The 22,607-nt window shown below is 47.3% G+C and overlaps 1 protein-coding gene across 1 annotated transcript; it reads left to right on the forward strand.

Annotated features, from left to right (window-relative positions):
* The first annotated feature begins 2,212 nt into the window (after positions 1-2,212).
* LOC144799021 (uncharacterized) lies at positions 2,213-8,455 on the forward strand. The gene is made up of 5 exons (XM_078670176.1): positions 2,213-3,313; positions 5,948-6,047; positions 6,152-6,250; positions 6,392-6,532; positions 6,702-8,455. The coding sequence occupies exons 1-5, from the start codon at positions 3,260-3,262 to the stop codon at positions 8,453-8,455; spliced, it is 2,148 nt and encodes a 715-aa protein (XP_078526302.1). The 5' UTR covers positions 2,213-3,259.
* The last annotated feature ends 14,152 nt before the right edge of the window (positions 8,456-22,607 follow it).

The following is a 22,607-nucleotide window of genomic DNA, read 5'->3' on the forward strand; positions in this document are numbered from 1 at the left end:
TTTTTGAGGAGGCTCTCCTGGGAAGCTGTAGCACCAGTCGCGCGGCTGCGTTCTGGATATGCTGTAGTCTTAAGGTGCAGCTCGTGTTAGCCCCCAGGTAGAGGACATTCCCATAGTCCAGCCTAGATGTAACCAAGGCATGAACCAGGGCTCCTCTGGCAGACGCTGGGAGAAGGTCAAGTGTCTTTCTTAGACTGCGGAGGATTCCAAAACATGTCCCTGCGACACGCCGAGTATGGTAATCATAGGACATTCTGGAATCCAACCACATGCCCAAGTTCTTCACTTGATCCTTGGGGACAGGTAATGGACCCAAAGCCTGAGGCCACCAGGCAGAGGTCCACACTGAAGGGGTCTTGCCGACAATGAGCACCTCGGTTTTGTCCCCGTTCAACCTGAGACAGTTTTTGGCCATCCAACCTGCCAGATCTTGAAGGCAGGATGCAAATCTACTGGCTGCATGCTCAGCTGGCTGCGACAAAGCCACAACTAGCTGAGTATCATCGGCATAGGTTACCACCTCTATCCCATACTGCTCAGTGATAGTAGCCACCGGCGCTACATACAAATTAAACAGGGTAGGGCTGAGGCTGGAACCCTGGGGGACCCCCTGCTTAAGGTCCAGAACCTCTGACCTATAAGCACCCTGTTCCACATAGAAGCTGCGGTCATGGAGGAAAGATTCCAACCATGACCAGGCTTTCCCAGTCACTCCACTTTTCCTCAGACACTGTAGCAGAGTATGATGAGCTACAGTGTCGAACGCTGCGCTGAGATCAAGAAGAATCAGCGCTGCTGTCTGACCCTAATCTACATGTTTCCTCAGTGCCTCTGTGGAAAAGAGAAGGGCAGATTCGGTGGAGTGATAGGCACGGAAGCCAGCCTGGGAGGGATGGTAGAGCCTGTGCGCCTCGATGTGAGCCGTCAGTTGTTGATTAGCCAGCTTTTCTGCTATTTTAGAGAAGTAGGGGAGGAGAGAGATCGGACGTAGATTATTTAGTTGAGTTATACTGATTTGTGGCTTTTTCTTAAGTGGAAGTACAACAGCCTGCTTCCATGTGTTTGGCACCTTGCCAGATTCGAATGACAGAGCTAAGAGATGCTTAACATAAGGTGCTAGTACCTCCATGCTGCCACTCAGAATCTTGGCAGGGGCTGGATCCCTGGGGGAGCCAGTTTTGACCCCACTCGCTACTGCTATTAGCATAGCCTCATCCGGGACCGAGAAAATACTGATTCTGTCTTCCTCCAAGATAGCACCTTCCATTGGCGGGTCACCGCTGAGGCCAGTCCTGGCCTCATTAGGAAAGGTGGTATAGATATCTTGTACTTTCTTGTGGAAACAAGCAGCAATTTGGTTGCATAGTTGTACAGAAGAATCAGCTTGTTCGCTTCTTGAAGCCAGCAATGATATCTCCTTATAAACTACAAAGAGTTCCTTGGTCGAGCACTCAGCCTTATCAATACGATCAGTGTAGTAAATTGAGCGGGTTTTCCTGATCAAGGCGTGGTAGCGCCTGAGGCTATCTTTATACGCCTTACCCGCCTCCGGAAGATAGCCCTTTCTCCAGGCTCTTTCCATGCGTTTACATGCCGTTTTAGCTTCTTTCAACTCAGCATTAAACCAGGCAGCTGATTTAGCTCGGCGCAATGGACCATTCGTCGACCAGGGGGCAGTCAGATCTATGGCTGTCTCAATGCGTTTATCAAGTGCCGCGCAAGCTACCTCAATAGTAACACCTAGCCCGTCCGGGGCACCCCCCTGTTTTAGGCTGGCATGAAAATTGTCCAAAGAAAATTTAGCCCACTTCCTCTGTTTCTTTTTAGTATCACTACCATTCTTCGGGTTGCTGCCCTCCGTGAATTTGAAGCAAAAAGGAACTAAGTAATGGTCTGTCCAGACCATCGGGACAGGGCGCCCGAGTAGTAAGCCGGGATACCACTCATCAAAAAATCCTGGTCGCAATTTTGACATGTCTGGTCGCAAAAGGCTGGTCGCAATTTTGACAGCTTTTGACATGTCTGGTCTTAAACTTCTGGTCTCAATTTTGACAGTTTAAGACCAGGACTGTTTAAGACCAGGGTTTGATCTGGCCTTAAACAGTCTGGTCTTAAACTTCTGGCCTTAAATTTAACAGCTAGGGTAGCAAAAACATGTGGTAATTGTGTATGTGTTTAAAAGTGCATAGAAAAACTGCCTGGTTGCAGGCTGGAATGTCTGTGCACTTTTAAAACTGGGGGTTTGCAGCCTGCTGCTGTTTGAACAGCTGCTGGGGCAGGCCTGAGTTCCCCAGCCCAGGGCCTGGGGAGAAGAATGTGTCATGTAGGTGTCAAAGCTGTAAAGGGTCCTCACGGTCTTAAACTCCTGGTCTCAATTTTGACAGTTTAAGACCAGGACTGTTTAAGACCAGGGTTTGATATGGCCTTAAACAGTCCTGGCCTTAAACTTATGGCCTTAAATTTAACAGCTAGGGCAGCAAAAACATGTGGTAATTGTGTATGTGTTTAAAAGTGCATAGAAAAAAACTGCATGGTTGTAGGCTGGAAATGTCTGTGCATTTTTAAAACTGGGGGTTTGCAGCCAGCTGATGTTTGAACAGCTGCTGGGGCAGTCCTGAGTTCCCCAGCCCAGGGCCTGGGAAGAAGAATGTGTCATGTAGGTGTCAAAGCTGTAAAGGGTCCTCACGTCTTAAACTCCTGGTCTCAATTTTGACAGTTTAGTTCCAATTTGACGTGGCTGGCAGGAAATTTGACATATGAGTCCCAAGGTAGATTCTGTTCCCGGGCTCCCTAATTCCCAGGAGAAGGGGTCACGTAGGGGTGAAGAGTTTTACACCGGCCCCCATTGTCTAACCCCACTCTTCCCAGGATAGGCCTTGAGTTTGAGTAACAGGTGTCAAAGTAAATAATGTTGTACTGTTTATACTGTACAAGGATAGAAAAAAAAGGTTCCCATCCAAAGGCCACCATGACATTGTTCTAAACACCCCTCAAGTCATAAAGGGGTGTGGGGGGCTTCTAATTAGCATGCTAGGACAGGTATAAAAAGGCCCCTCATGGAACACTGCCAAACACCCATTCAAAAAACCCCCTTTGAGGAGCGACTGGCGTGGATTGTTCTGCTGTACCTGGAGGACTCCTGCATCTACAACCCAGTCAGAAAACCTTTGTGGATTTCTACACCATCAAGCCCTTCAAAACCTTGGGGAGTGACTGGCCTGGATTGTTTTGGAGCCAACCCAAGGAACTTAAGGCAAGAATGGACCGGAGCAACTTTTCCCAGATTGACACCGCCTGTCAACATGTAGAGAAGGTAAATAATGGATGGCGCAATGGTGTATTAGGGTGTACATGTAGTTTGGAAAAAAGTTGCACTTTTAAAAAATAGTACTATGTAGTGTGGATTGTAAACTGTTAATCTTTAAGGCGATGTGCTGTGTTTAATGTGAATAAAGGTTTTGTTGAAGGATGGAGTTTAAAAAGACTTGAATTGTAATGTAAAGGTATTTAAAATGAATAAAGGTTTTGTTGAGTTTAAAAAGCTATGTGTGTAGGTATTTAGTGTTAATGGGGTGGTGACGTAGGGTAGAGTTTGCAGGCTATGTATTTAAGGGGCATAATGTTGTAGGCCTTAGGAGGGTACATGCAGAGTGGAACAGGGTATTTTACAGCTCATAGAAACATTTAACCACACTGTAACGGTACCATAGGGGCTTTAAATAATATACATGGCATATAATAAAAAAATTAATAATGCCTGGTTGCACTCACCAAACCGCTGTAGAGAGTTGGAGGGGTCCATGGAGGGCTCCGGGGTCCTTGCTGCTCCTTGGGGGGTCCTGAGGGCCTTTTATTTAAAAAATAAATAAACCCTGGGGCCAGTTGTCCAGGGGGGCTCCTGGTGGGGCGCCATAGTCCCTTGGGGTGTCCTGGGGGTCTCTGGGTCCCTAGTGCAGCGTTATTTTTAAAAATATGCCCCCAGAGCCCGCTTGCCTCGGGCGCTGCTCTGGGGGTGGGGGTCGCGGTGTCTCTGGGCCTCCGAGGCCGTTCCTTGTGTAAATAAAATGCCCCCAGAGCCCGCTTGCCTCGGGCGCTGCTCTGGGGGTGGGGGTCGCGGTGTCTCTGGGCCTCCGAGGCCGTTCCTTGTGTAAATAAAAGGCCCCCAGAGCCCGCTTGCCTCGGGCGCTGCTCTGGGGGTGGGGGTCGCGGTGTCTCTGGGCCTCCGAGGCCGTTCCTTGTGTAAATAAAAGGCCCCCAGAGCCCGCTTGCCTCGGGCGCTGCTCTGGGGGTGGGGGTCGCGGTGTCTCTGGGCCTCCGCGGCCGTTCCTTGTGTAAATAAAAGGCCCCCAGAGCCCGCTTGCCACGGGCGCTGCTCTGGGGGTGGGGGTCGCGGTGTCTCTGGGCCTCCGCGGCCGTTCCTTGTGTAAATAAAAGGCCCCCAGAGCCCGCTTGCCTCGGGCGCTGCTCTGGGGGTGGGGGTCGCGGTGTCTCTGGGTCTCCGCGGCCGTTCCTGGTGTAAATAAAAGGCCCCCAGAGCCCGCTTGCCTCGGGCGCTGCTCTGGGGGTGGGGGTCGCGGTGTCTCTGGGCCTCCGCGGCCGTTCTTTTTAAAAAATAATCCCCCACGAGCCCGCTTGCTGCTGGCGCTGCTCGAGGGTGAGGGGTGTAGGGCTCCGGTGTCCTTGGGGGCTGTGAGGGGTATATACCAGCCCCGGGCTCCACGTGGATCCAGCAGCAGGCAGCATGGCGGCGTGAGCTTCTCCGGGGCTGCTGTGTAAGGACCGCCCCCAACAGTGATGAGTTGGTGACATCACTGAAGGGGCGGCCCTAACCCTGCAGCCCCGGTGTGGTTTTTTATTGAGAATTAGCTAGCGCTGGACTTTACCCCGAATGTGTCAAAGCGCTTTACAGATGAACCTGCGGCAAAAACATAAGGACTAAGGATTACATGCGCTACATAAAAAGATACAAACAGGAAAACACACCACGGAGCTGCAGGGCAGGGTCCGCCCCTCCACTGATATCACCAGTGATGAGTTGGTGATATCACTGGAGGGGGAGGACCCTGCCCTGCAGCTCCGAGGTGTTTTTTTTTTTTTTTTTTTTTGTGTTTTATTAGCTAGTGCGAACTGTACACGAAGGCTGGCAGTGCGCTTTATATATGACCCATCTGTAAGACATTAGCACTAAGAATTGCATGAGTTACATAAAAAAAAAAAGATACAAGTAGAAAAAAATGTAGCGCAGACTTTATCCCAAGTTGTCAGAGCGCTTTACACAAGAACCTGTTTGCAAAACATAGGGACTCAGGATTACAGGCATTACATAAAAGATACAAACAGAAAAAATACTGCTTGTTAGCGCAGACTTTACCCGAAGGTGTCAGAGCGCTTTACATAAGACACAGTTGCAAAACATAAGGGGAGTGACATGTGTGCCGGTTACAAAAGCAAACGTTAAGTTACATGAGTAATAAATAAAGTGACAAGTGTGCAGGTTACAAGAGAAAACAAAGTACAGTTAGAGCTATAATACTGTGATATAAGGCAGACACTCAAGCACAAGAATAAGCATTATGTAGTCAATTGTGGCAATGGCGCAACTATTTAAAGCACTCAAAATGTGAGAGTAATTAAACAATGTGTTACAAGAGAAAAGTGGCATGTACATGTTACAAAAGAGTAACCGGTATATAGGGTAGTGGTTAAATGTCAGAAGTGCCATGTGTACCTAAAGTGGTTTACCCCATAAGCAAAGGATATGGCGCAGGTTGTTTTTTAACATATGTTTTAGCGCAGCACTTGCAACGCTTTTTTAAAAATGTGTGTTGGTGCACCCCGCTTATCAGGTTTTAAATGTATACAAGAATTGTTTGAAGTTGTGATACTTTTGTTTAAGAAAGGCGTTTACTAAAACCGCTGCTTTTTTTTTTTTTTATGTTTAATACAGGTGCAAGACCTTGCAAATGCAACCGTCACCAATGTGCCCCCTGCGCTGGCCCCAGCTGTAATAAATAGCAACGCTGGGCACTTGTCAGCCCCGCAGCCAGGTATATATATATTTAAAGCTATGTAGTTCTACGTAGTTTTGTACACCAGTCTCTCAGAAGTTCTCTTTTTTCTAATGGGCTCTCATGTGTGTATGCTTTTACAGCTTATGACCCTGACCTACAACAAGCTTTTGACGATTTTATGGAGTACATCGAGGCTCAAGACGCTCTGAACACTGTGCAAAACACTTCAGTTCCTACAGGTAAATAAAAAGACAGCTGTTATTTAAACTGTCTAAGACGCTGGGTAGTTGGTGGGGTAGGCCAGAGTCCTGACCCTGAGGATGTATAGAGGTAATCATCAGAAAAGATGTCTAATGTTGGGTATTATTTTTTTTTTACAGGTGTCCCTACGCTATGCCAGGACGTCGTCAAGGTCCAAGAGGCGGCGCATGGTTCAAAAGAAATCCCCTTGAAGAGGAAAGCTTCAACTTCTAAAGTGGGACCACTGTCAAAGAAAGGAGCTGCAAAAAGACCTCTTTCAGGTGTGTTTTTTACAAAAGGGTGTGAGAAGTACTAGAGGTGTTACAGCTGCTTGTAGCAAAGCCTATATCAAAAAAGGTGGTTGTGTAGGACGTAGTCCGCTGGTGCTTGTATGTGTTGTTTTTTTTTATGCTTTCTCTAATATATATATATTTTCTGTTTATATTTTAGAAGCGGCTCAGAAACATGCGGCTGAAGAGAGGTCGGTGGCGCCCTTAATGGACATAACAACATCCGTCCAGAACAACGGAAGCGGCGCGAAAGGCGTGAGTAGGCGTGTACGCCAGGAAAAACTCTCTACCTACTACACACCAAGCAACACGCTGAACAACCAGCTACAACAATCTATTCTGCACAGGGGTGGGGTCAACACTGGCGGCCTGCCTACAAACCAGGCCTCCCTTAAGAAGAAACATAGGGACTCAGAGAACCTCCCCAACCCTTTAAAACGTGTGAAGGCCTGTAAGGTATTCACAGATCCCCAAACAGAACAGTTAAACATGAAGAAGAAGACACCGGAGGTGCTCCAAGAGGGTCAGGCAAAGCTCTTAAGTCCTGAGAAGAAAAGCCCTAGCACCCCTGAGCCCCAAGCTAGCCCCTTAGATTTATCTATAAAAAAGGATGCTAAGCCCTTGAATGAGACCTATACAACCTTGAGCCCCAAGGAGGTGTTAGCTGCACCTGTGGGTGTAGAAGAGGCGTCGCCACCACAACCCCCTAAAACATCGCGCCTCTCAAGGAAACATCTGAAGCTGAAACCGGGGGTCCCTAAGCTACAGTTAGCAGAGTCCCTCAGCAGCCCTAAGGCAACGGCGGATCCACCAAGCGTCCTGAAACCCCAGACAGTGCCAAATAGAATAACTGTACATGTAGAGGTGCACGCCCCTGAACAGCCCCCAAAACCGGTTGTAAGTGTTCAGGCACAGCCTAGGGTCTCAACAGGTGATACTGCGCAACCCCTAGAAGGTCCTTCTACCACGATTAGCAACTCTCTTGAGGCATTGAGGGGGTTGGTAGACAACATAGGTAGAACCCCAGAAGCGGTGTACCAGGGGTCTTTGAGCACAGAGGGTTTACAGAACACAGGTAACCAGGCACCACACCCTACCACCGACATTTCAACTAGGCCCCAGGATTACAACGACACCTCCTCACAATCCTCATACCCTTTGTCCCCGAGTACCCCGCCAGGAGCATACGACCCTACCAGCCCCACGGCCATCCACATGTACACCCCCGTGTCCAGCCCCTCTGCCAACCCCGTGTACAGTCCTGTGTCCAGCCCAGCTGCCAAGCCCGTGTACAGTCCCGTGTCCAGTCCCGTGGCCAGCACCTATGCCAACCCTGTGTACAGTCCCGTGTCCAGTCCCGCGGACAGCACCTCTGCCAACCCTGTGTACAGTACCGTGTCCAAACCCGAGGCCAGCCCAGCTGCCAATCCCGTGTACAGTACCGTGTCCAGTCCCGTGGCCAGCACCTCTGCCAATCCTGTGTACAGTACCGTGTCCAAACCCGAGGCCAGCACCTCTGCCAGCCGCGTGTACAGGTCCGTGTCCATCCCATGGGACATGCCCGTGTACAGACCCGTGTCCAACCCCGTCTTTGAGGGTTGCAGTATAGATGGGACTGGGGGGGTGCCTCCATTTATAAGACCTCGCAAGGTGTGCCCCCCTAAGCAGGAACAAGATGGGTCTGTAAACACAGAAGATGTATTGAAGACACACGTAAGAGAGATACAGATGGCGGTTCGAAAATTAAAACGGCAGGCGAACCGTGCACTCATAAGAATGGATATGGGGTATTCCAATCTCATCAACAAGAGGGAGGCCCAACATCTGGTCGTGGCCAGGGTTGGGGTTTGTAAAAAAGACATCATACAGATGTGTCAGGCGGCTGTGGCCGACATACAAGGTACACATTCATGACTATGTAAGTACCAACCCCTAAAGACCCCCACAACCACTGGTGCTCATAAGAGACCCCCAAAATATAGCCGTACGGTCCAGAGGTTAGTGACAAAGTCTGCACGCTTCTTAAAACTGCTCAAGCAACGCCCAGTTGGTACCCCACAAACCTTCAAACAAGACCCCAATGTTTCCATAGAACCCTTCAAACAAGACACCCCTGTTTCCCTAGACCCTTTCAACCACGGTACCACAGCTTCAAGATCAACGCCTGAAGCATATAAGCCAGCACTTCACCGCCGACAATACATAGGGGCAGGGTCTAACATACCTAGGGTCGGCCATTTAAAGGGGGTAGGGGGGATGGCAAAACTCCAAACAACGCAACATTCAGAAGGACCCAGGGGTGGAACTGTAGCGGGGGCCTCCATGAACAAGACATCCAACGACAGCGACCTACCTGTTCAGATAGGCTGGGGCTTGGTATCTAGAAAAGCCTGGGCCCGTAAAAAAAAACAAAAGTGGCTTAATAGTACAAAGCAACGCAGGGTTTTAATAAATAAGCTCAAGAAGGCTAGAATATGCGCTACCCGCAGGTTTACAAGGACTCCTGAGACAGGGACCACCCTGACCTCCCAAAGTGACACATCAGAGAACACCTCCACAAATCACACTCCTACTGATGAGGGCCCAGAGCCCTTGTTTTTAGAGAGTGTTAGGAGTTACACTCGCAATGTAGAGAGGTTTAGGGCCGTAGAACACTATGAGGAGTTTAGATTTGTTAACCTACATCAAATAACATCAACCACTCACGGTGTTCTGGCTATACATCAGGCTGTGCAGGAGCTCATAGTAAGGTTGTTACACGATGTGGGGCCTAATGACTTTTTCCAACTCCGCTTCCAGGGGCAGGGTTTTGACACACCGTTGTTCACCAGGCGGAAGACCCGAGATGTTTTTGATGCTGTGCAATTTTTAGAAAACCTCTCAAGGCTTTTACAGAGTAAGGCTGAACTAGTCGCCTATGGCACGTTTAGAGTCATAGCCCTCATTGTACGGGGGCGTGAGGGGGGTGTTTCCAGACCCTTAAAGAGCGTACTATACAGTAAAATAATTGGCAAGAAACAGAGGTGGCTGCTCAACTTTAGCAACGCCACTGCCAATACATGTCTGGCGGCCAGCATCGTGGGTCTGTTGATGACTCGCAAGACCCCTGACGCTGTCATCATGTCTAGAGCTGCTGAAGCCCATGAGGTTCTTGAAATACCTCCTGACCGAATGGTCGGCTTTGGTGATATAGGTCTTTTTGAGAACTATTTCGCCGTGACGGTGAAAGTTCTCTATCACAGCGGTTCCTGGAAGTACTTTACAACCGGGGAACCTGTGAGAAACAAGACCGTATATGTCCTCCACATGGAAAATCATTTTTACGGTATCTTGAACCTTAAAGGTTTTCTGGGGGCCAAATATGTGTGCGCCCACTGCGATCATATATACAACAATAAAACATACCACCAGTGTGAAATGTGTTGTAAGATGTGTCAGAGGGACGGCTGCATAGAAGACGCTACCCTAAAGGTGAGGTGCGGCATCTGTAGGTTGTTTTGTCGCTCGCAAAACTGTTTGAGCATACACGAGCAATCTTACAGCTGCGTCCCTAAAAAGGACTGTAGCGAGTGTGGGCGGTATGTGGCAGTGAATCACAAGTGCAAAGGTATGATATGTCCCCGTTGCCATGTATCTTACAAAGCCGGTACCAACCATCAGTGTTATATGGTTAAAGGTCCATCTCAGACCAAGACCGAAGACTATATAGTGTTTGATATAGAGTGCACACAAGAGACGGGGGTACACCAGCCTAACTACATTTACGCGCACCATCTAACTTCCGACGACAGTTGGGAGTTTGAGGGACGAACGTGCGTTGGTGATTTCCTGAGCACTTTCATTCAAGCCAAATTCCAAGGATATACCATGCTCGCCCACAACTCGAAAGCCTATGACTCCTTCTTTATTCTACGAGACATGATTCGTGAAAAGATACAGGTGGAACTCATAACCCAGGGGTCTAAACTGATGCTGATGACGGTATGTCCTTTAAAAATACGCTTCATAGACACCCTGAATTTCCTACCCATGAAATTGAGCAAGCTGCCAAAGGCCTTTGGGTTCCCAGGGTGTAAAGGGTATTTTCCACACTTTTTCAACACCTGGGCTAACCAGAATTATGTGGGACCCATGCCGCCTCCTGACAGCTACGGGGTTGAATACATGATGCCTGATGAGAAAGTGAGCTTTCTAGAGTGGTACTCTGAAAACCGTGAAAAGGAGTTTCACTTTCAAACAGAGTTGAAAGCTTATTGTCAGGCTGATGTAATGATCCTCCGGCAAGCTTGTAACCTCTTCAGAGATGTTGTGGTGTCTATGACTAAAGAAGTCAAGGCCTTGAAACCTAAGACATTGACTAAGAAAGTCAAGGCCTCGACATCCAAAACCCCTGAAATACAGCATGCGGTCGAATACATAGACCCATTTCAAAACGTCACTCTGGCATCCATGTGTATGTCCATCTACAAACACATGTTTTTGAGGCCAGAAACTATCGCTCTAGTACCGCCAGACCTCTATAACGGTAAACAGAAACGTTATTCAACCCCCTCTATCCAGTGGCTCATGTACGTCTCTGAGAAGGAAGACATCCAGATTCAACATGCATTACAGGCTGGTGAATTCCGCCAGGGCCCCTATTACCTGGACGGGTACTCTGTAATTAAGGGTGTGCCGACAGCCTTTGAATTCAACGGCTGTTTTTACCACGGCTGCCCCAAGTGTTACAAGCCCCACGAATATAACAAAATGCTGGGTGCCAAATTTGAACACTTATACAGACGTACTCTGACAAAGGCCCAGTATGTTGAAAACAGTGGCTTTGCTATGAGAGTTCTTTGGGAGCACGAGTGGTTAGACATGTTAAAAACCGACACAGACCTCTGCTCTTTTCTTAAGACTCATGATTTACCCACACCTTTGGAGCCCCGAGATGCCTTATTTGGGGGGCGTACAAATGCCATACAACTGTACAAGGCCGTTGGTGAGGGTGAGAAAATACACTACTATGATTTCACCAGTCTGTACCCTTTTGTGAACAAGATGAAGTTGTACCCGGTGGGTCATCCCACCATCATCTATAGAGATTTTAAGCCCCTAGACGAATACTTTGGGCTTATCAAATGTGAAATATATCCTCCTAAGCAGCTTTACTTCCCGGTGTTACCATGCAGAGTCGATGGCAAGCTAATGTTCCCCCTCTGCCGAACCTGTGCGATGCTTAAAGAGGTTGACGGCTGCACACACACCGAGGAACAAAGGATGCTCACAGGGACCTGGTGTAGCATCGAGGTACAAGCTGCCTTAGAGAAAGGGTACAGGCTAGGTAGAGTACACGAAGTGTGGCACTTTAAGAACACTACAACACAACTCTTTGCCCCCTACATTAATTTGTTTCTCAGAGACAAGCAGGAGGCCTCAGGGTATCCTGACTGGTGTACTAGTCAGGATGCAAAACAGAAATACATCGATGACTACTACGCTCACGAGGGTATCCGTTTACGATCCCATCTGATAGAGGTCAATCCTGCACGCCGACAGTTAGCCAAACTCTGTCTCAACTCCTTATGGGGAAAATTTGCACAGCGCACAAACCTTTCAAATACTACCTTAATATCAGATCCTGATGAACTGTTCAAGTACCTGTTTGCCCCATGCTACGAGGTGTCCAGCTGCGAGTTTATCGATGACGATACCGCGGCTTTGTGTTGGAAATATGCCCAAGAGTACCCCACATCGAGTAACAACATAAACATTTTCATAGCCTGCTTCACGACAGCCCACGCTCGTCTAGAGCTTTACGGGGTTATGGATAAGCTCCAGGATCGCTGCTTGTATCACGATACAGATTCTGTGATTTTTCTGAGCAAGCCGGGGGATGAAGACCCTCCTCTAGGAGATTATCTGGGTAACCTAACCAGTGAGCTAGATAAGGACGAGTATATAAAAGAATATACTTCCTCAGGGCCTAAAACATACAGCTACCGTACCAACAAGAACAAGGTGTGTATGAAGGTCAAAGGGATAACATTAAATGTCAGCAACACCCTAAAAATCAATTTTGATAGCTTGAAGAATCTGGTGCACGAATACGTTACAGCAGACGATTCTGAGAATGCTAAAACCATAGTCGTGAACCAACCCTGCATAGTCAGATCCAAAAAGAAGTGGGAAATCACAACCGAGCCTCTACATAAAACATTGCGAGTTGTTTTTGATAAAAGGGTCCTGACCACCGACTATAAAACACTGCCTTATGGTTATTAGGCCCATTAGAGAGACAGCCGCCACAGCATGGACACCAGGTTACAGCATCCATTCTCCTGCGTGCTAGCAGGACCCTCAAACTGTGGTAAAAGCTACTTTATAAAAAAGCTCTTAGAAAATGCCAGCTATGCTTTATCACAAACCCCTAACAACATTGTGTGGCTTTATTCATGCTGGCAGCCTCTTTATACAGACTTGGGCAGTCGGTTCCCACATATCAAATTTATAGAGGGTATACCGAATAACCTCAGCGATGATGAACTACTACCACCAACCCTTGTAAATATGATAATTGTTGATGATCTGATGCGTGAAGGTGGTGATCATCCAGAGTTAGAGAGAGCTTTTACTCAATATTCACATCATCGCAATCTAAGCATCTGCTACATTGTGCAGAACTTGTTTTACAAAGGCAAGAACAGTAGGTCTATAGCTCTCAACGCTTCATACCTTGTTTTATTTAAAAACCCTCGGGACAAACAACAAATAGCTGTCATAGCTAAACAGATGTACCCCGGAAACACACACTTCTTCATGGAGGCCTTTAACGACGCTACATCAAAACCCCACGGGTACCTGTTGGTAGACTTAAAAAACGAAACTCTAGAAGACTATAGACTAAGGGCTGATATTTTTCCCCCAGAGCTACCTGTAGTTTACACACCAAAGCCCAAGACCAGGCCCTATAAAAAGCAGCGGTGAAGTCTTTTAGAACCATTTACAGGCCATCCCTTATAACGCTCAGTGGTGACCATGTCTACACACCTACGCCGCAATTTAGCTCTCCTGAAAATGCTTGTTACAGCCAGCCCCCAACACCGAAAGGCCATCCTGGGCACCGCTTCTGACGATTTAGTGGCCGCCATTTCAGAAATAGCCCTAAACACCCTAAAAGGCAACGTCCCTATATCAAAGCGTCAGTTACAGGTTCTGAAGAAGAAGAAGGGGCTCATCAAGAAGCTCAGTAATAAAAGGGGCTCACTCATAACAAAGAAGAAACTGGTGAAACAGTCTGGAGGTTTTATAGGTAACTTGCTGGGCATAGCTATACCTGTAATTACAAGCCTCCTCTCGGGTCAGTGATGGATCATGCCACAAAAATGTATCTGGTTCCTAGGCAGCAAATGGAGCAGCTGGGGTCCACCACGGACAATGCCTGGGATATCCGTAGAAATGAGACTCTACGCCTGGATACTGAAATTAAGGACATTTTGAGCAGGACTGATCTAAACCCCTACGACAAGGCTAACCTTTACAACAGCACTCTAAAAAAATTCTTAAATTACTACACCCAGTGGAATACTGAGAAGAACAAGTTGACTCTATATACCCCAGACTCTGAACAACCAGCTGCTCAGGCCCCCGACCCTCAGCCCCTACAACCGCCTCCCGATGGGGCGACAGCTTCAGATACCTTTGCTGGAGACCTCCTAAAAAATATAGGTCAAAGGCACAGAGGGGCTGCGCAGATGCTGATGAGTAAACTAGCCGCTTCTAAAGACCTAGCCTCTTGGAATGAACGCGGCGAGTTTCTCTACAAGGGCCAACCTGTTGCAGGGTCGCATATGTACGATCTAGTCAAAGGTCTGACACACCCCAAAATCCTAACGCCTCAAAATGCACCGAGAGGCTGGGAGCAGTTTCTGAGGGCCGCTGCTGAACTCAATATACCCTCCACGCTTGTTGGTAATAATGAACACCGGCGCCTGCTAGACAATTTGAAGAGTCCCCTACTGCCATCGCCTACAGGTTCTGAAGGCCCTAGACTATCTCCTACTTGGTCTACCCCTACCCAGCCGACGACATCTCGAAAAAAAAAAAAGACATTGACCCAGCCATCCATCGCTTGGATTTTTGATTAATTGTGTGTGATTTTTTATTCCTAGGTTTCTGCAGTAAAGTTTTGTCAACTAAATATTTGTAATAAACACCTTGTTATAACTTTACAAACCGTCTCAGTCGTCTTTCAAAAAATCATTTCATGTTGCATGTATATTGAAATAACGAGTCTGAATGCATGTTTTAAAAAAAAATATAATGTCTTTTATTTTAAACGTTCAACTTTAGACATACAACTGTTATAAACCCTTACAGTTTTGACAAGGTACATATTCTGTTTTCACAGGTCTGACCGACACCCAGGTGTTTTCTTTTACATATTTCGCAACTATACGGTCATTGTTAACAAGATCCCCCGGATATAGATTTAAGAAATTTCTAAACGAAAGACCCTGTGACATTTTACTGATAAAATAAATACAATGTTCCCCGCATGTGATGGCCATGGAATCCTGCACCCTTAGTTTGTTATACTCCACCACAGCTGCAGCTTTTTTCACAAACTTGAATATAGGAGTTGTATAGAGTCTGTGCTCAGGGAACTCTGCGGTACTGTCAAACACTATAACCTTATCAACATCTATAAACATGGCCGCCCAATGTGTCCCAGCCTGGTCATGCGGGTCTGTGTTAAAGACTAGGGTGCAGGGCCTTTCTGCCCCTATTTCGCCTGGTAACCCATCGCTAGGGAAAACACCCAAAAAGTATTTCCTAGCGTATTTATGTCTGCTTAAGAAGTCACGTATCTGCACCGTATCCATTTCACCAATGTTTTTAAAGATAGTCAAACAAAATCTGCCGTGCGTGGTTGATCTGAATGATGCTGTCGAATACAGAGAATACGACCATGTTCACATTAGTCTGTAGTGGAGCTGCGAATCGTATTTCAGCTTTTAGATTCCCATTTTTGACCAGGTTGTAGTGATCGCCATCTTCCATGTCCGGTGTCAGGTCGAATGCGAACAGCGTGTATCCACGGCCATAGCCTTCTCTTGACACGGCTACACCGCAGTCCCTTTGATGCTTTCCTGTTATCGAAACCAGTCCTTGATATTCCCTGATGTAATGCCTTGCTTCAAAACTGGGGGTGTAGGGTTTTGCAGGAATCACATTGCCCTCGTGGACCAGCGCTGCGTAGTTGATGTTGTAGTGTTTAAAATTGAAGGGGTTTGAGCCATAGGTGCCACTAAAAGCTGTATTGTCCACAAACCCTATGATGATGAGTTTTGGTAGCTGTCCCAGAAATAAATTCTGCTGTTGTGTTAAGCGGGTACCTGCAGGGATGCTGAATACCTTCAGAGCTACTCTTTCCACAGCGTACTTGGCGTTGGATATTTGCAAAGCTTCGGCGTGCGCTAACCTGACGCTCGGGGACACTTTCACTCTCTTTACAAACAGACTCGCAGACAGTATGTTCAGCTTGTACTGTTCAGCATCCCCGTTGATGAGGCAGAATGAGTCCTTGTTGCGATTGAGCTTGATCTTAAGATCAATTCCGTTGATGAGCAGTTTATCTTGGAAGAAGAGGTCCGAATGTATGCGCCCCAGGAGGTCAAAGGTACGGCTGGCTGCAGCATGCCCCGCTCTTTTTATAAAGCCCTTATTATCACCATCCAGAGCTGTGATTTCAAACTGACCGTGTGTATCCCTGTGAAAGAGACCCGCTGAAAGTTGTGTGTCAAGGGCTTCGCTACTGTAATTTAGAATGCTTTCTATGTAGGCTCTGTAGGCGTACATGTTATCGTTCTGGGTGATGAGTCGGTCGCCCAGGGTGATGTCCACTTGATTAAACATGGTAGCTAGAGGGTAAGCGATCGGTGCCACTTTAGCGTCGTCGGCAATGTCGGACCCATCCGCTTTTACGATTTTACACATAAGATGCAGCAGAGTGTTGTTGAGATCCAAATACATATCCGTGGCCCCTGACACATAAAACTCTATAGGTGCCAGAGGTGTCAATGCTGCTAAAGGTGACACCTCCATGAAGAAGCTGTTTTCGATGCTTGTCTGCGTAGGTTTTAGACTAAACAAGTCTAACTCTGATTTGGCGCACTCTCCAGATCCACAATGTACGAAGGCCATGGCTGTGTTTACAAGTCTTTAAAAAATATTTACTTTAGAGCCGGTTCGTTTCTTCGCAGCTCTCTTCCGTCTTGGAGCTCTTCTTTTCTGAGGACGTTTTGAAGAGGTCCTCCTTTTTTTATAGGGGGCTGGGGGACCCCTGCGTCTGGAAACACGCCGTTTCCTTTTGACACTAGCGCGTGGCTTATACATCAAACCAGCTCCTTCTTGAGGTTGCTTGTTCATGCGCTCTGCAACCGCCGATGTAACAGACCCCACCACCTCCTGGGCAATGTTCGTGGCAGCAGCCTTAACATGAGGCTTTGCAATTTCATAGCCTCTTCTCAGGAAAGGCATAGCTCTTCTAAACAGACTCCTAAAGAATCCCCCTAATCCCGCCCCGTACATAACAGGTGAACCTTGAAAGTACGGTGGTCCTCCATAACCGGCTTGACTTCTGTAATAGTCTCTGTACATAGACGGATCTCCGTAGGTTTTCATAACCACCATGATGGCTGCTTAATACCCTCTGTCGTGTCTAGGCCTTAAATGAAGCTTGACAATAACTTTCCCGTATTTAAAGGCCACCGGCTCAGACTGATCATCGTAGATCATAATTGAAATAGTGTCAAAATGGTTTTTAGAAACTGCGACGTAGTCGGGTTTGTTAAATTGTATGTTGACCATGGTATTATTATCACCCTGTACATGCACCCACCTTAACAACGGCGAGTAACTATCACCTATCCTCTGAGACTCTACAATATCGCTGTACACATAGAGCGTGTAGAACCCCCCATTAATATCGGGGCACGTGTGATCTTGTTCCACGGGGCTTTTCACATGTTGTACTGTCCCTAAAATCCTTCTTAATTTACCTGAACAGTTAAACAGGTTGTTTCGATTTATGGATTTAAGAAACACCTTCCTTCTCACATTATCTAGCGCCAGATGAATATTCGGATGTGGTTCTATACTGGCTATGGATTTGTTGATGGCTTCGATAATGCTTGTTACGTGTGGGTAGTAGCCTGGTGGGAAGGATGTGTGTATGCCCATGGGGTCCTGGTCCCTCTTGATGTAAAACTTGGTTTCAGCCGCTGTAAATGTATTCCATGTTCTAGGGTATTGTATTTCTGTTAGGGCGACCTCCCAGTCCCCCTTCAGGTCCACAGCCTTAGCCAATTTGACGGTGTAATTAGAAATCTGATTGTTGGGGAACATGTCCTTAGAAGCGTTGGATGGTAAGGTTATATAAAAGGGTGTAGTCTCCATCGTCGCAGCGGCTTTTAGTTCACACACCCTTCAGGGAGCTGGCCAACACCCAACTGTTAAATTTCTCAGGCCATCCGCGCCATTTGACATATGCCTGGCTCTTAGCACCGGTACCTTTCCTTTTCAGAACCTTTTCAACCCTATACACGCGGTTTGGATCATCGGGCACCTTTTGTAACTCTTCCTTGTAAAAGGATCCTGACACCGTTTCCCCATCGTAGTCCTTTAGCCTGTAAATATACACCCCTTCCTTAAGCTCCACACTTTCCACTATAAATATTTCATCACTAAAGGTCTGTTGGTAACCCTTCGTGAAGACTCCTTTCAGTTTTGAAATCCTGACGTGATCACCATTTTTAAAAACAGACTTCTTCACCTTTGTACCAAAGTTAGACCCATACACGTTTCTCCAGGCAGTTAACGAATTATCAGTTGTTACCTCTTCAGGTGCCATTTTGATGGTCCTATGATAACTGGCATTATATACAGCTATAAAAGCCTGTAGAACATCCACGTATCTGTATGTATTGTTGGCCGTAAAATACCGCCACATCTTAGACTTTAAAGTTCTGTTAAACCTTTCTACAACCGCTGCTTTTACCTCCGTGTGTGTTACAAAATGTTGAACATTATGCTGCTTTAATAATTTCTGAAATGACTTGTTTAAGAATTCTTTTCCTGCGTCTGTTTGTAGTTTTTGAGGAATACGCCCCTTATCGAAGATGGCTTTAAAAGCGGCTGTGACGCTAGCTCCACTTTTATCACGCAGCGCCTCTGCATACGCGTACTTGGACAACACATCTATGACTGTTAATATATAACACACACCGTCGTTATGTTTTGCTATATCTTGAAGGCTGATTATGTCCGCTTGCCACTGATAATCTATACACGCATTAACGATTGTGGGTCGCCTCTTAAAACGTCTTCTGGCAGGTTTATGTAGTGAATATGCCTCCTCTCCTGATAACCATGTCTTCACAGCTTCTCTGCTTACAGACTCCTTTTCAGCCACAGCCCTTCTATATAGAGCTGCGCCGCTTCCAAAGCTGCCAACCCCTCTTGTATCATAATAAAGTTTTCTTAACAGGCCCTCCGACATGTTAGCGGGCATTACAGTACAGGAAATGAAAGACGCTTGTTTTGTGTAAGAACATTTTATTAAAAAAGAATGAGTATTACCATATCACAGACATTTTACATTATTACATAGCAAGTACGGCTTACATAAAGGTGTCTTGAGGGTGTAACATTCTACTACATTACTTTAAATGCACGCTATAAGGTCACAATACATCAGGCCTTATCTATTATAAAACAGCCTTTGTGGTGCCAAGGATACCACTTTTCTGTTTTTTAGATACAGATTACACAGGCGCCTTTCTATAAGTCTCTGTGCCATCTTTTTGTCACAGCACACACCTGTGCCTGGCATGCTTCTTAGTTTTGCGTAGGGGTCGTTGGCATAGCGTATCTCCTTGACTACCGCTATCATGATCTTCAGCATGTTCGGATGGACAAAACTATTTTCAGCGCTCAGGCCGTGCACAACCCTTAGCAGCTTATGCATCTTGTACGGGTCTAGCATACTACATATGTACCGGATTACACGGTCTCTGTATGATCCGGATAGACACTCGTGCGCCCCCTGTTCAGGGTCGTTAATACGATGGCCGAAACACAGGCTGTAATAGTCCCTTTTGACGCATGTGTATACAACCACAGCTGCGAAACCTTTAACACTTGATATGTCATCAGTGGTGAACCCAACTCTGGTGAACCCTGGCGTTGGTTTTTCAGAGTCGTCGTTCTTAGAACACTCTTCACACTCCTTAGACATAGGTGTCCCCAGATTTGTGGAACTCCCCGTCTGGTTTGCACAGCATATACAAGACAGATTCAAGCTGCGACCTTTTGCAGTCTGCCCCTGGGCATCAGTTCTTTTCGGTGTTTCATCCTAGGTTCAAAAGACAAATATTGACAACCCGTTAGCGTTAGAAAGACAACAAACGTTCATGTAAGGGGTCTACTCCTAACATTTTTTTTTTTGACTTACCACCACATTTTCACCATCCTCTGCAGCGCCTCTGAAATCTTGAGAGTCGGTAATATCCATTGGGGACCCTTCATCTTCCACGCTTGTACCAGGCTGTTGCACAACTACTTCCTGAGGACTCGTCATGTGAACATCCGGGGTTTCATAGATGGGTGTGTTAGGAGCTGGTGCTCTCTAGAGGGGCCAAAAGTAAGATTAACGTTTGGTAGTTGAAGAAATAAAATACATCCTTATGCAAAATAGTTGCTCCTAACATTTTAACTCACCTCCACATTTTCAAACCCGCGTCGGCTACTCTGACATCTTGAGAGTCGGTAATATCCATTGGTGAGCCCTCATCTTCCACGCTTGTACCAGGCTGTTGCACACCTACTTCCTGAGGACTCGTCATGTGAACATCCATGGTTTCATAGACGGGTGTATTAGGAGGAACTATGGATTCTTCCTCATCCTCCAACTCCAAGAGCATGCTTTGCTCACACGCCAAACCGTCACTCGAACACTCGCTAGAGCTGCTGTCACGCTTAATCGGGTCCACCCGGCTCGGCCATTGCTTAACAAACCCCCAGCCAGAAGGTTCTCCTGGTTGAGCATTATGTTCCATTACCGCAGGTCTGGTTCTGTAAAAGCTACTGACGGGGATCTGTGAGCCACCAAACCAATGTTTTCTCTCAACTGGTTTGTAGCTCTTCCTTTCTGCCATGGTGACCCTTCACGTTGTCCAGCGGCTGCTTGCTACAACAGGCTCCTGACAAAGGCTTATATGTATTCAAAGAAATCACCACCCCTAAAAGAGGCGTATACCTCTACACCACAACAGGGACACATGGCCGTAGGGCTGCTTTGCCACGCCTCTACCTCCAAAAAACAACCCGCCCCCTGTGACTCATACGCCCCTTCCGGGGCACCTGCCGGCCCTTGTCAACACTCGGGCCACCTGTCACTTGTTTGAGACCAGCAGTTTAAGGCCAGAAGTTTAAGACCAGACTGTTTAAGGCCAGATCAAACCCTGGTCTTAAACAGTCCTGGTCTTAAACTGTCAAAATTGAGACCAGAAGTTTAAGACCAGACATGTCAAAAGCTGTCAAAATTGCGACCAGCCTTTTGCGACCAGACATGTCAAAATTGCGACCAGGATTTTTTGATGAGTGGTATCCCGGCTTACTACTCGCCCGGCCTTGATGCCCTCCCAATTGCAAAAGAGGGGATCCAATTGATGACCTAATCGATGAGTGGAAAGTGTCGACTGCAATATCAATTGCATAGTCGACAACTCTTGGCGTACCTCTTGGGCTGCCATGTTAGATCCATCATTGAAATGCATATTGAGATCGCCAAGTAAGAGGAATTTATCATATCTCATGGCAGGGGATAGCAAATTGCATATTAAGCTCTCCACAAACTTGCTGCTGCCGCCCGGGGGTCTATAAATTAAAAGGCCTTTAATAATTGTATTGCTGGTCACTGTTATAGAGAACGCCCCTGTCTCACTGCCCGCTATACTAGCAGGCTCCATAGTGCAGATAATATTGTCCCTGTGGATCAGTGCAATCCCGCCCCCCCTTCCGCGGGGTCTGTCCTGCCTACAAATGCCATATTCCTGGGGCAGGGCCTCTAGTATTTCAGGGTCTGACTCCCCATCGAGCCAGGTCTCTGTTAAAAAAAGAATGTCTAGATTGTTATCCAGCAATAGGTCCCGCACTTCCATGCTATGTTTTTTTAAAGACCTACAGTTAAGCAGTGCGCAGATAACTTCCTTAGTAGTGCCTCCCACTAGGACGTCACCCTTCAGCTTAATACCACAGTGCTTACAAACACTTACAGCATCCCCCCTGCTGGGATCCAGTCCATGAATACACTAGTGGCTGACAGTCAAACATAAATCGACCAGCTGTTGCCGAGTATAGCCCAAGTTTGACCCAGATCCGCCAGGGGTTCTGGCCCCAGGCCCCGCACGGGCGCAGACGGGCTTGCCTTAGGAGCGCCTTCGGCGGCATCCGGCGCGCCCGCTGCGCTCGTCCGCTGCACGTCTGGTGCATGAATGGCTAAATACCCTTCCTTCCGGCGGACGACTAGACCGCGTCCTGCCGGAAGTAGGGATTCTGAGGACTAGTGGTTGTCGCCCTCCGCACAAACGGCACAGCAGCCGTGGCGGAACGCCCCCAACAATGTAAGTCACAGTGCCCCAACTCACACCCTAAAATAGTAACAGTTAAAATATTCACAAGTTTTAAAATGCAGAGCACAAGAGCACAAGAGTTGCACACTATTATACAGATTTATCAAATAAGAACCAATTCGCTAGCGCTTAAGAAATGCGGCGCCTCCAGGCTGCTCACAGTCCGCAGCGCGATGGTTCCAATCTTGCCTAAATACCCTTCCTTCCGGCGGACGACTAGACCGCGTCCTGCAGGAAGTAGGGATTCTGAGGACTAGTGGTTGTCGCCCTCCGCACAAACGGCACAGCAGCCGCGGCGGAACGGGGTCGGCAACGATGGTAAGTGTTTAAAATGCCCCCAACAATGTAAGTCACAGTGCCCCAACTCACACCCTAAAATAGTAACAGTT

This window comes from Lissotriton helveticus, chromosome 12, assembly GCF_964261635.1.
Source record: "Lissotriton helveticus chromosome 12, aLisHel1.1, whole genome shotgun sequence".
Lineage (NCBI taxonomy): Eukaryota > Metazoa > Chordata > Amphibia > Caudata > Salamandridae > Lissotriton > Lissotriton helveticus.